The sequence below is a fragment of the Neovison vison genome, chromosome 1, assembly GCF_020171115.1.
Source record: "Neovison vison isolate M4711 chromosome 1, ASM_NN_V1, whole genome shotgun sequence".
NCBI classification, from domain to species: Eukaryota; Metazoa; Chordata; class Mammalia; order Carnivora; family Mustelidae; genus Neogale; species Neogale vison.
This window is the reverse complement of record NC_058091.1, coordinates 85,491,071-85,505,052: the sequence shown is the minus strand read 5'-3', so window position 1 is coordinate 85,505,052 and position 13,982 is coordinate 85,491,071. Positions and strand designations below refer to the sequence as shown.

Sequence of the window (13,982 nt, the reverse complement as noted above, 5' to 3'; positions counted from 1 at the left end):
GAGCAACGGGCTTCTCTTCACTTACTGGCCACATGTAGGAAGTACACCAGATCTGGCAAAGCCTCTCCCCCTAGGACAATTGTTCTCAAACTTTAGCGTACATCAGAGAAGCACCTAGGGCTTTAAAAATAAAACAGAATTCTGGCCCTGAGGACTTATATTTCTAAAAAGTTCCAGGTGAGGGGTGTGGGTGGTTCAGTCAGTTGAGCCTCCGACTTTTGATTTCAACTCGGGTCGTGATCCCAGGGTCGTGAGATTGAGCCCCACATGGGTCTCTGAGCCCAGCACGAAGTCTGCTTGAGATTCTCCGTCTTCTTCCCCCTTGGGTCCTCCCCCTGCTCATGATACCTCTCTCTCTCTCTCTCTCTCTCTCTCTCTCTCTCTCTCTCTTTCTCTCTGAAATAAATAAATCTCTAAAAAGTTCCAGGTGATATGATGCTTCTGGTTCTGGGATCCCATTTAGGAACCGCCATCCCAGAAAATGAAACATCCACACAGATGTACCAAATTGAAGCCCTTCATTTTCTACTCTTCCATCTCACACATAAACTTGACTCTTACATAATTACAATCTGAAAGATACAAAAACTGTCAGCACAGCGACTCCTGCTCAGTTCCATAAATACCTTCTTGCTGTGTCTGATCATATGACCCATTAGATTTGATAGTATCCAAATTATCAAAAACAGAGCACACACCCATGATAAAAAGACATCACAATATCAAATGCAACAAACTCTTATTCTCTGGACACAATGTACTCCTGAGATCTGAGAGTGAATATTGTCATGGGTTGAAATCATGATTATAAATTAAAAATTCACTTATAAATTTTACAAATATCTCATCTTCACTTTACCATTGCCTTGCACTAGATAGGGTGGCATTATTATGCCCCTCTTACAGAAGAGATAAGTAAAGCTAAAAAGAATTTGAGTAAAAGACCCAAAGACAGGGCGCCTGGGTGGCTCAGTGGGTTAAGCCGCTGCCTTCAGCTCAGGTCATGATCTCAGGGCCCTGGGATCGAGTTCCGCATCGGGATCTCTGCTCAGCAGGGAGCCTGCTTCCTCCTCTCTCTCTGCCTGCCTCTCTGCCTACTTGTGATCTGTCTCTGTCAAATAGATAAATAAAATCTTTAAAAAAAAAAAAAAAAAGACCCAAAGACACAACCACAAGTTCAGAGCCTAGAACCAGAGGCCAGCCTTGGGCCTCCAGGGCTGTGCTCCATCCACAGAACCACACTGCTATTGCCCTGACTTTGGAAAATACTGTCATGTAAGCGGGGAAAGCAAGATAGTCTGTGATTATCCTGAGCAGTGCTGAATGAAGACAGCAGCAAACCATGGACACCGATGCGGTAGAAACATCTGTATTGGTCAGGGTCCTGGCAAGAAAAGAAGTCCCAAAAATGGGTTTTTAAAGAAACTTTATAACATAGAGGCTATTTCCAGAGGCCAGAGCAGGGTTAAGAGAAGCTGTGACTAGCAGCAACAGTAGGACGATCAACAAAGGAAAAGCAGCACCAGCCAAGACCTTAAAGTGTGATGAGTGATGTAGGGGACAGCTGGAAGCAGGAAGACAAAGAGCTGTAGAAGGAGAATGGCTTGGGAAGAAATGTAGTTAGAAGATATGACTGTAGCCAGAAAAAATGGCCAAGCATGGAGGGGTCAGACTGGTCTCCCTTCTGCCCTCCTACCTCCTGCTGGAGCCTCCTAGTGACTGAGTCCCGTGCAAGTCAGAGAGCAAGGGAGCCCAGGTGATAGGTGCTAGAGAGGTCAGCCTTCGGGCCACAGAGTCAGTAATAAAGACTGGATAACAGATCTAAAGGCAAACAAAATAAGCATCATACCCTCTACGGTTCATCTTTTTGTGTGACCTTTAATGAACTGCTTCCACTTTGGATTGCTACACCAGGATTCACATAGAAGGAAACCCTTCCATATAACCAATTTCCTAAATCACCACAGCAAACTAGGCCACCCTTTGCTCCAGGTTCCATCTTCTTATTCAATTGTCTACCAATCTTGATGCCAATTTAGGTGCTTGCCTTGTCCTTTCAACCAAATAGGCATTCTGATCTCTCCCAGATTTTGAGATTGGTTTCCCTCCTGACTATACTCTCTCCCCTCCACTGTGGCTTTGCAACTGCTGAACCACTCTTAAAGAAAAGCTTTCCTGGTTTACATCTTCCCTTAAGACCTACATTTCCCTAGATTTCCTAGATGTGCAGCTGATGCAGGGTCTAAACTGGTCCATGATGGCCTTCAAGGAAGAACCTAATCTCTCAGACCTAAAGTACAAGACATACTCCAGGAATGACAAATGGAACGGTTTGAAGGCATATGTCACTGTCATGCTGGCTGGTGCAAATCCAATCCACCAAATGTATGGCCTAGCAACTTTCAGGTGAAACAAGGTTGATCACCTATGTTACTACATGGATGGTATCATCCACAGCCAGGACAGGCCACAAAATTTATGAGCTACAGGCCCAGTGAAAACTAAACCTGCAGGAACACTTGTGAAAAAATTAGTAAGAATTTCAAGGCAAAGTCTCCTAACTAGAGAGAACAAGCTGATGGTTACCAGAGCTGAGTTGGGGAGGGGCAGGGTGGGTGAAACTGGTGGTGGCGATTAAGGAGAGCTCTTCCTGGGGCGCCTGGGTGGCTCAGTGGGTTAAGCCGCTGCCTTCGGCTCAGGTCATGATCTCAGGGTCCTGGGATCGAGTCCCGCATCAGGCTCTCTGCTCAGCAGGGAGCCTGCTTCCCTCTCTGTCTCTCTCTGTCTGCCTCTCTGTCTACTTGTGATTTCTCTCTGTCAAATAAATAAATGAAATCTTTAAAAAAAAAAAAAAAAAGGAGAGCTCTTCCTGTAATGAGCACCAGAGGTTCTATGTAAGTCTTGAATCACTAAATTCTACACCTGAAACTAATATAACATCATATGTTAACTGACTGGAATTTAAATAAAATCTTAATTTAAAAAGTAGAGTATTTCGCATGTCAAATCCTCTCTTCACCTCGATGCAATGATGGTTGCCATGTTTATTTTCACCCTAACGGAGGTCTGAGGTTTTATTCTCTGGAAAGGCCTCTGAACTGCAGGTAACCTCTAAACTCTACCTCTAACCCTATTTTTAACCCTAAACCTAACCTCTGGAGAGGTCTCTGAACTGCAGGATAACAGGCACATACCCTCACCCTCAACCCAGCCCTAGCTCTAAACCTAATCCTAACCCAAAACCAACCCCTAACTCTAACCCTTACTGCTAATCACTAACCACCACCATAACCACTACTAACCTCTCACCCTAACAATAACCATAACCCATACACATACAATGGACTATTCCCCAGCCATAAAAAAGAATGAAATCTTGCCACTTAAAAGATGTGGCTGGAGGTAGAAAACATTATTCTAAGCAAAAACCTTATCCTAATCCAAACACATACGCTAATTCCTAAACCTAAAATTAACCTTAACCTAACCCTAAACTTATCCCTCCAGAGTGGTCCTAAATTGCATGATAATAGACACATACAAACACATGGGCCCTAACCCTAACCCTAACCCTTAGCCTTATTCTGGTCCTAAACCAAACCCTAATCCTAGATCTGAGGGGGGAAAACAAAGATCTGGTGTATACATACAATGGAAAATTACTCAGCCATAAAAAAGAGTGAAATCTTGCCATTCAAATGGATGGATGTTAGAAAGTATTATTCTAAGCAAAATGATTCACTCAGAGAAAGACAAATGCCCTATGATTTCGCTCATATGTGGAATTTAAGAAACAAAATGAGCAAATGGGAAAGGAAGGAAGGAAAGAAAGAAAAGAAACAAAACGAAAAAGAGAGACAAATCAAGAAACTTCACTATAGAGTACACACTGATAGTTACCAGAGGGGAGCAGGTTGAGGGGGATAAGTTACACAGGTGATGGGAATTAAGGAGTGTACTTGTGATGAGCACCGGAGGTAGTATGGAGATGCTGAATCACCATATTGTACACCAGAATCTAATATTACCCTATATGTTAACTAACTGGAATTAAAATAAAATCTTAAAAAAAAAGAATTTCAAGGTGGATATGGTCATTTCATCTTTGACAGAAGAGGCAAGAATATGCAATGGGAAAAAGAAGGTCTCTAACAAATAGTGCTGAGAAAACTGGACAGCTACATGCAAAAGAATGAAACTGGACCACTTTCTTACACCATACACAAAAATAAACTCAAAATAGATTAAAGACCTAAATGTGAGACTTGAAACCATAAAAATCCTAGAAGAGAGCATAGGCAGTAATTTCTCTGACATTAGCCATAGCAACATTTTTCTAGGTATGTCTCCTGAGGCAGGGGAAATAATAGCAAAAATACACTATTGGGACTATGTCAGAATAAAAAGCTTCTGCATGGCAAAGGAAACAGTCAACAAAACAAAAAGGCAGCTTTCTCAATGGGAGAAAATATTCACAAATGATATATCTGATAAAAGGTTAGTATCCAATATATATAAGGAACTTATACAACTCAACATCAAAAAAAAAAAAAAACCACCAAATAGTCCAATTTAAAAATGGGCAGAAGACATGAACAGACATTTCTCCAAAGATAACACACAGGTGGCCGACAGACACATGAAAAGATGCTCAACATCAGTCATCATCAGGGAAATACAAATCAAAACTCTAATGAGATATCACCTCACACCTGTCAGAATGGCTAAAACCAAAAACATAAAAAACAACAAGTGCTGGCAAGGATGTGGAAAGGAAGAAACCCTGGCTCATTGTCAGTGGAAACAGACATGTAGAAAACAGTATGGCGGTTCCTCAAAAAGTTAAAATAGTAAAAATAGAACGACCATATGATTCAGTAATCACACTACTGGGTACTTACCCAAGAACATTAATTCAAGGGGATACATGCACCTCTATGTTTATTGCAGCATTATTTACAATAGTGTTATGGAGGCAGCCCACTTGTCTGTTGATAAATGAATGGGTAAAAAAGCTATGGTATATATAAACAATGGAAAATTACTTCACCATAAAAAAGAATGAAATCTTGTCATTTGCAAGAACATGGATGGAGCTAAAGGGTACAATGCTAAGCAGAATAAGCCAGTCAGAGGACAAACACCACATGATTTCACTCATATATAGAATTTAAGAAATTAAACAAACAAAGGAGTAAAAGGAGGCAAACAGACAGACAAACCAGGAAACAGACCCTTAACTATAGAGAACAAACTGGTGGTTTCCAGAGGGTAGGTGGGTGGGGGGATGGGTGAAATAGGTGATGGGGATTAAAGACTACACTTAACCACCATGAGCACCAGGTGATGTACAGAACTGTTGAATCACTGTTTTGTTCACCCGAAACTAATATAAAACTCTATGTTAACTATACAGAACTATAAAACTTAAAAATATATATTTTTAAACGAATTTCCAGGTGGTGACAGGAAATCATTAAACCAAGTGCAGGGTCTATCAGCACACGGGTCTGTCTGATGACACAGTCCGTGTGCCCAGGCAGCCACTCTTTTTTTTTTTTTTTTTTAAAGATTTATTTATTTGACAGAGAGAGATCACAAGCAGACAGAGGCAGGCAGAGCGAGAGGGAAGCAGGCTCCCTGCTGAGCAGAGAGCCCGATGCGGGGCTCGATCCCAGAACCCTGAGATCATGACCTGAGCCGAAGGCAGCGGCTTAACCCACTGAGCCACCCAGGCGCCCCCAGGCAGCCACTCTTGACCACACCTGTACATCCCTGCAGGGAATTGTGGTGGCATGAGAAACGATGCTCTATTTCCAGCTGCTTGCTGTACTGCCTCTTGTTTTATGTACACAATTCATGAATTTTCTTATCTTTCATCACTAAAATAGCTCAGAGTTATTGATCTCTTTGCATCACTCACATTCCCAGATCACCATAACACACTAAGGGAACAGGAAAACAAGCGATCCCACTCATACTATCAGAGGACAGCCCATTCTCAACTTTTACAAGGGTCCTGACAGAAAAGGCAGACAACTTTCCAGAACTTGGCAACACATGGCAGGGAGCAAGAGAGAGGTTCCTTTAGAAACCAACCCACAGAATCTTGACTCTTATAACCAGCTAAAAGAGTTTTGCCCAAGTCAGCTGTTCTCTATGGACCCCAATGATGACAACCTTGCCACAACACGGCCCCCTACCCTACGCTCTCACCAGTGCATTCAGTGGGATGATCAGCTCTCCACCAGTATGCGCCTGTTCCCCGGTCTTGCTGTGGCTCCAGGCCAGTCCACAACCAGGACTGGTAAAAATTCAAGCAAACTATAGTACTTTTTTTGAGAGTTAATTTAGAAGCTAAGCTATCAGAAAGGAACCTGTGATACTGCTTCTGGCAGCTTCTACGAAAGCCACAGTTTATCATATATTACTCTAATGAGGGTGACCATAGAAATTCATCAGCCCAAACTGGGACATTTTAGGAGTGAAAGGAGGGGCTGTTAATAATTATGCTAGGGGGCACCTGGGTGGCTGAGTAGGTTAAAACCTCTGCCTTTGGCTCAGGTCATGATCCCAGGGTCCTGGGATAAAGCCCCGCATCAGACTCTCTCTGCCTACCTCTCTGCCTAGTTGTGATCTCTGCCTGTAAAATAAATAAATAAAATATTTTTTAAAAATATGCCAGGAAAGTGAGCATAATCTAGGACTGTCTCTGACATGCTGAGACAGATGGTAATCACCTTGTTGTTTTCTGCTATGCTCATGCAAAAATCATTGTTCCCTAGCTCATATGTATGCAGTTTGTTTATCTTTCCAAATGATTTGCATGTGTAGTTCATATAACCTGTACTTTTAGAATATTTAACTCCACCTGTGCTTGACTATCCCTCTAACCTCTAAAGGCATTTTGAGTTAGAATTTTAGCCAAATTCTTATAGCTAACTCTTCCCTTCCTCTTCAATAGTAGACCTAATGAGAAATATGATTGATCTGAGTATAGTTCTATAAAACTTCCTTAATATGTAAAATTACTACTTTCCCTTTCTAAGTGTTTTGTTGTTCATGACAATGATTCTAGCTTAAAGCAATCAGTTCTCAAAGAGCAATTAAAAATATAATGATAAGATTTAAACTTACAGATGGACAATCCAAAATTAATTCTTCAACAGTTACTAAGTCCAGGCCAAGCTTTTCCGCTAGGATTTCAAATATATATTTGTATGAAGGGTCAATTTTCATTTTTCGGTTTTCTCTTGCATCTCTAAATCTTGCCTAAAGAATGAAAAACATGTCATTATGAAGAAAAACCACCAAAAACACTTAATTTGACATAAAAGTGACACACAAGTAGAATCTTATTATAAGAAAAACCTGTCTCTCTTTTAATGTTTCCTGTAGATTTGGAATGCCACTCATGCTTCGGCGATACCGAGACGATCTATGGGAAGACTGAGAAAGCATTTCAGAAAGCATGGATTGACCCAGTCGGAGCGTAGGCTTAGCTCGAACTCTGTGTGCATCCAGCTCCTCATCCTCTGGAAGAATTATCCTTTCATCGGAAGGGATGAGATTCAGATAATCACTTGGAGAAAGAACAGGACCTGTTTCAGAATGAGAGCCGTCATCTAGAGCTGAGGCTGCCTCTGTGGCAGGGTGCAGAGGGCCTTCATCTGAAGGAGGAGGAGCCTCTTTTCCTGGAGAGTGGGGGGCCTCATCTCCTGGATCCCGAGGGCCAGTCCCTTCTGACCCAGGGGGTACTGTATCTCCTGAAGAGGGAGGAGCTGGTTCTTCTGGAGGGGGTGAACCCCCTTCTTCAGCGCTCATATTATCAGCTTTTTCCTCCCATAGAGCACCTTAAACTTTAAAACCTAGAATGACAAAATGTTTTCTTTTAAGACTACAATAAGTTGAATGTTCTCTGTTAATTTATTCCTCCCTTTGAACCTAGACAGGTAGCAAAATCATCTATTTCTTCCTTGCTATATTAACTAATGAAGCTCAGCTCACAGGACTTGTGAAATTATAATTGTGTTTGTTTGTTTGTTTTAGGAGTGACAGCACACATACACCTAGGGGCTTTCTGAAGCCCTAAGTGCTCCTCCTGACTGATTTGACCCTAAGGTGCTGCTACCCCACACACATCTCATCCCTGTCATAGTAATTACTGCAACTGATGGAAAGGTACTTGTCCTCAGGTATGTAAGGGCTGAAAAAAGATTGAGAGCTGTGTGTTACAGCTGAGATACTGACTTGTCCAAGAGACAAGTCAAAGAACTACATGGACTGAAACATTTCTTCCATCGAAGAATGCTACGATACAATTCACCAATCAGAGACTCAACTGTCCAGTCATCTCATCTACATGTGCATATCCAAGAACGCCCCCAAAACATAAAACATCCTCTTGGCAGTGTGAAAACTAATAAAGGGAAACCTCATTTAGAATGAATTCAGGGTGCCAGCAAGGACAGGCTCTCACCCTACCAGCCCTACCACTGGTTGTGAACTGCAGACCAAACAGGAAGAGCCCCACGACGCATCCAGATCCTACTTTCTTATTCCAGAGGAACTAAGACTCTTCCTCTCACCCAACAACAGCCCAGCCAATGAGAGATGGTCACAACTTAGCCAATGAAAAACGACTGTACTTTCAGTGCCCAGCTTACTCCAATGGACTTTTTGTTTGTAACGGCCTTCCCATTGTGCGCCTAAAATGCGATGGCGATTATTTCCGGAAGCAATGATATCATGTGAAGTATAAATCTGACCTACCCAATCAGAAAAGCTCTATACACAAGTGTGTAAGTTTTCCTGAGCACATAACCAGGAAAATCAGGCGACACCAGTGGAACAGGAGAAAATGTCACTTACAAAAAAATCACATTATAGGACAGTCATCAAACCTACAATGAAATAAATTTTCAGAGTATGGCTAAAATCCAGAAGCCAGGATTATAGAAAACACTTGAATAACAACAAAAATTCCAAAGCAGAGAGTTCAAAGGAAGACAGAGAAAGAGGCTTGCTAATGAAAAATTCTGAGGAGACTTGTGCACACCTAGGCTAAGTTAGATGGTGTTGCTCATGGAAGGACAGGAGCAGACCTACATAAGACACAGAGACAGCTTGTAACCTGCACCCCACAGCCGCCCCCTCCAGCTTTTATGGAGATCCCATCAACAGCAGAAATTGTTTCCTTTGATACCCTAAATTGGCCTATTCCAGAGTGAAAATATCCAAACTGATCAATCTGTTTGCTGCCAGCTAAGCACTCATGCCCAAGATCTGCAAACCAGAACAATAGTTCCCAAACTGTCTGCAGATTTTTCTTTTTATTCCTCTTTCCTCTCTTTTATAAATCCCAGTTTTTGTCTTTGTTCCTTGACCACATTCTAACGTCTGTTTTCTTTACATGCAAGTACCTTTTTTTGGAAAGTAACAAGTGAACATCTCTGAGTTACTATTGGACAGGGTGATCTACAATACTCAGGAGTTGTGTGCACATTACATGTTTACCCTTGAAATTGGCCCAGAGCTGATCCTCCTTCCTATAGTCTATCAAGAACAAGTATAGTGATACATATTAGTGAAGTCATAGCAACTACCTGTCACTCTGCTCCAATCTGCACTTTTGAATTCTGCAAAACAGTTCACTTTACTCAGTCAGAGAATCATGCCTTCTCTCAAAGGATGTTGACAGGCATAGTTGTCTGGTTTCTGAAACCAATGCAAAATTTACTTTAATTTCAATGTAATGGTAAAACACATACACTAACTGAGCTCAGTAGGACTGGAGAGCTTCTCTGCAGGTAACCAGTGCTCTTTCTAGAGCCACAGAGTTATTTAAGTCACTGTAGAGCCACTATTATTTAAGCCATCAAGAAAAGATGAAAATGGAATCATGATATCATATTTAAGAAGTCAGGGAGGTCTCCCATCCAAGTACGGATGAATGGATAAGGAAGATGTGGTCCATATACACTATGGAGTATTGTGCCTCCATCAGAAAGGACGAATACCCAACTTTTGTAGCAACATGGACGGGACTGGAAGAGATTATGCTGAGTGAAATAAGTCAAGCAGAGAGAGTCAATTATCATATGGTTTCACTTATTTGTGGAGCATAACAAACAGCATGGAGGACAAGGGGCATTAGAGAGGAGTAGGGAATTTGGGTAAATTGGAAGGGGAGGTGAACCATGAGAGACTATGGACTCTGAAAAACAGTCTGAGGGGTTTGAAGTGGCAGGGGGGTGGGAGGTTGGGGTACCAGGTGGTGGGTATTATAGAGGGCACGGCTTGCATGGAGCACTGGGTGTGGTGAAAAAATAATGAATAATGTTTTTCTGAAAATAAATAAATTGAAAAAAAAAATGGAAAAAAAAAGAAGTCAGGGAGGTATGTAATTAATCTTCATGCATTTTTCAACTAAAATTGGCTACTATTTTTTAAGTGTTGGCACAGATTAAATTTTAATAAAATGTTATTATCCAACACAGTTCATTCCCTGAGGAGTCCAGATAGCTGAGATTTATGGCACATCATTTCAGAAGTAGGGAAAAAAAAAAAAAAACAACCCTGAGAAATTACCTAGTTCAGCTCTCCCTCTTTATTGCTAATGAAACTAAGATCCAGAGAAGGTACAGGTCGTACCCAATTGCACAGACAAAAATGATCTTCCTGAACTTCCAATCATATCCTAACACTGCCCTGCTTAAAGTTCTCCACTGGATGCCAAATACAAATCCTTGGGTCCTCCAAGGGCTTCCTGACTTGGCTCCAAGCTCTCTCTCCAGTTTCTTCCATTGCCTTTGCCCGAGGTGCTGCCTGAGGTGACAGCAGCCCTGGCTATTCCTGAAACCAGCACTGTTCTCTCACCCCTAGTCTCTAGTCCTTGGCAAGGAGCTCACAGCCTAGTGAGGAAGGCCAAACTTATCAATGAACACTTCGCGGTTTCCACAGAACCAGCCAAGGAGTGGACAAGAATCTGTAGCATCAGTGCAGAAAACTCAAGAAGGAACTCTCTAAGGAGAGGCTGTCATTTAAGGTAGGTCTTAGTAGGATCCATATGCGTTCCACAGAGAAGACTGGGGAAGTAATATTAATTGTCAACAACTAAATGTCAAGTTCTATGCTTGGTGACATATATAACTATGCTTAATTAATAAATATATATAAATATGTAATATATAAGTATATATAAATGTATATAAAATATATATAAATATATATGTATATTTATAGCACATGACCAACAAGTGCATGGAAAGACACTCAATACCACTAGTCACTAGGAAAATGCAAATCAAAACCACCATGAGATGGCACTTTACATCCAGTAGGATGGCTCTAAATTTTTTCTTAAAAGACATTAAAAAGGGCTGAGAATGTCGTAGAGAAATTCAAATCTTCATACATTGCTGGTGGGCATGTAAAATTGTGCTGCCTCTGAGGAAAACAGTTTGGCAGTACCTCAGAAAGCTAAACATAGAATTAGCAAATAAGCCAGTCCCTCCAGGCCTACCTGGAATTCTAGCAATTCTACCCAAGAGAACTGGTAATATCTGTTTACACAAAAATCTGTATACAAATGTTCATGGCAGCACTATTCATGTTGAGTTCAAATTGGAAACAACCCAAATGCTGAGTTAGGTGACAAATGGATAAATAAATGTGGCATATCCTTACCCTTGGAATATCATTCTGTTGTAAGAAGGAATGAAGGGCCGTGCCATGCTACAGCATGGATGGACCTTGAAAACACTGCACTAAGTGAAAGAAGCCAGACACAAAGGCTACATATTATAGGAGTCCATTTATTTGAAATGTCCAGAAAAGGCAAATCCATAGAGATAGAAAATAAATCAGTGGAAGTCAGAGGATGGGGAAGGAAGAATTGAGCCTACCTGCTAATAGGCCTGGATTTCTTTTTTGAGGTAATAGAAATGTTCTGGGATTCGATAGTGACTATCTGTGGTTGTATAACACAGTGCAAATAATAAAAACCACTGAAGGGTATGCCTTAGTGAAGTAATTATATAACTCAATTTTTAAAAATGCTATTTTTTTTAAAAAGAAAAGAAAATATAATCAACTGCATTAAGGAAATGACCAGTTGGGAGTTCCTGGCTGGCTCAGTCAGTAGAACATGCAACTCTTGATCTTGGGGTCATGAGTTTAAGCCCCACACTGGGTGGAGAGATTACCTAAGAAAAATTGTAATAAAATTAAAAATAATAGAAAGATTTTTTTTTTAAAAAAGGAAATGACCAATGTATTGACCATCTGTCAGGAGTCTTTAGTTTGGAAAACTTCCTCTTAAACTCACCAGGAAATTTAAAAAAAAAAAAAGGTGTTTTGAAATTAAGAAAGTTAAAAAGAGATAGAATTGAATTAGTTAAGGCACTCTTACCCATCTGTAGGCACTAGTCTTTCCCCCTTGTTCAAGTAGTTATTTGTAATCTTGCAAAGAAGGAATATTAGAGCTGAAAATGTTTAATTTAGTCTTAAATATCATCAGTTGGATTAAACAATATTTATGGTTATTAAGATCAGGCTGAATCCTAAGACTGAGTAGGAAATCTCACTGAAAACAAGTATAGAAAGGGAAGGAAAAATGGAAGCTTCTCCCTCTTTCCTGTCCCCAAGCCCCAGCCCCCATGCAAAGTGCGTATATATGCCCAGGGCTATGTTACTCACTCTGGGAGGCAGAAAACAAGACAGGACTCACAAGGCTTTTGGAGAGAAAAAGTAATCTTTGCAAATCAATCAATGGTAAAATTGTGCAACTCAAGGGTCCTGGGTGGCTCCATGAGTTAATAGTCTGCCTTGGGCTCAGGTCATGATCTCTGGGTCCTAGCATTGGGCTTCCTGCTCAGTAAGGTGTCTGCTTTTCTCTCTCCCCCTCTCTCCTTTACCTCTCCCCACTGCTCATTCTCTCCCCAGACAAACAAATAAAATCTTTTTAAAAATTAAAAATAAAATAAAATTGTGGCGCTCTACTAGAAAATTTAGAGGAAAAAAAAATTAATAAAGACAAAATAGACAAAGAGGATTCCACAGAGGACTTGGACATAAGCTGCCCTTGAAGAATAGGTAGGATTCAATAAGAAGAGAGGGAAGAAATGTAGAGAGAAAAGAAAAGAGGTAAAGGCATGAAAAGCTATGAAGAGATCAAAAAGGGGAGAAGCTGCCTGGAAAAAAAATAATAAAACTTAGAATTATGCTATATTTTATTTGTTCTTCCAAAAGACTACAAAGAGCAAAGATTCAGAATCAGTTAAAATAAATAAATCATGAATAATAAAATGTGGTTTTTATAAAGCATAGATCTTACTGTTAACATGTTAGGAAATTGGCACAGTTCTACCAGTGCTTTTTTTCTAGCACCCATAAGTAGTTCTGAAAATCTCCTAATCCATAATTTGTCCAGGGGTGCCTGGGTGGCTCAGTCGGTTGAGCCACTGACACTTCATTTTGGCTCAGGTCAGGATCTCAGGGTCCTGGGACAAAGCCAGGTTCAGGCTCCGTGCTCATTGGGGAGTCTGCTTCAGGATTCTTTCTCTCTCCCTCTGCTCCTACCTGCCCCCACCTCTAAAATAAATAAATCTTTTTAAAAAAGAATACGTCAAATTTATCATAAAATACACAGGAAGAGGTCATTGTCAGTTACTCTGCTTGTATGGTAATCTAATAAACATAATCTATAGCTTCGGCTCAAGTAACCATATTTCACTATAGCCTGTATACTCTTTCCACCTCTATGTGTGTCCTCTTAATTTTCTTAGAATTTACATGAAATTATTTAAGGAAAAATAAAAAACATTTAATCTCTGAAACATTAGAATACTCCCAGATACATGATCTGAGTAAAGAGTTTAACCTATGCTCTACTGAGGGCTGACACATCTATTTCTCTTTCTGTTAAAGATTTTATTTTTGGGGTGCCTATGTGGCTCAGTGGGTTAAGCCTCTGCCTTCAG

General features: G+C 40.7%; 1 protein-coding gene across 1 annotated transcript in view; it reads right to left on the bottom strand.

Annotated features, from left to right (window-relative positions):
* Positions 1–7,410, bottom strand: part of DNAH8 (dynein axonemal heavy chain 8) — a 336,143-nt gene extending 328,733 nt beyond the window's left edge. Inside the window, exons 1-2 of the mRNA XM_044250418.1 lie at positions 7,372–7,410; positions 7,138–7,272 (exon numbers count right to left, since the gene is read on the bottom strand). Coding sequence (XP_044106353.1) covers positions 7,138–7,239 — 102 coding nt within the window. The 5' untranslated portion in view covers positions 7,240–7,272; positions 7,372–7,410. The remainder of the gene's footprint in view (positions 1–7,137; positions 7,273–7,371) is intronic.
* Between the last annotated feature and the right edge of the window lie 6,572 nt (positions 7,411–13,982).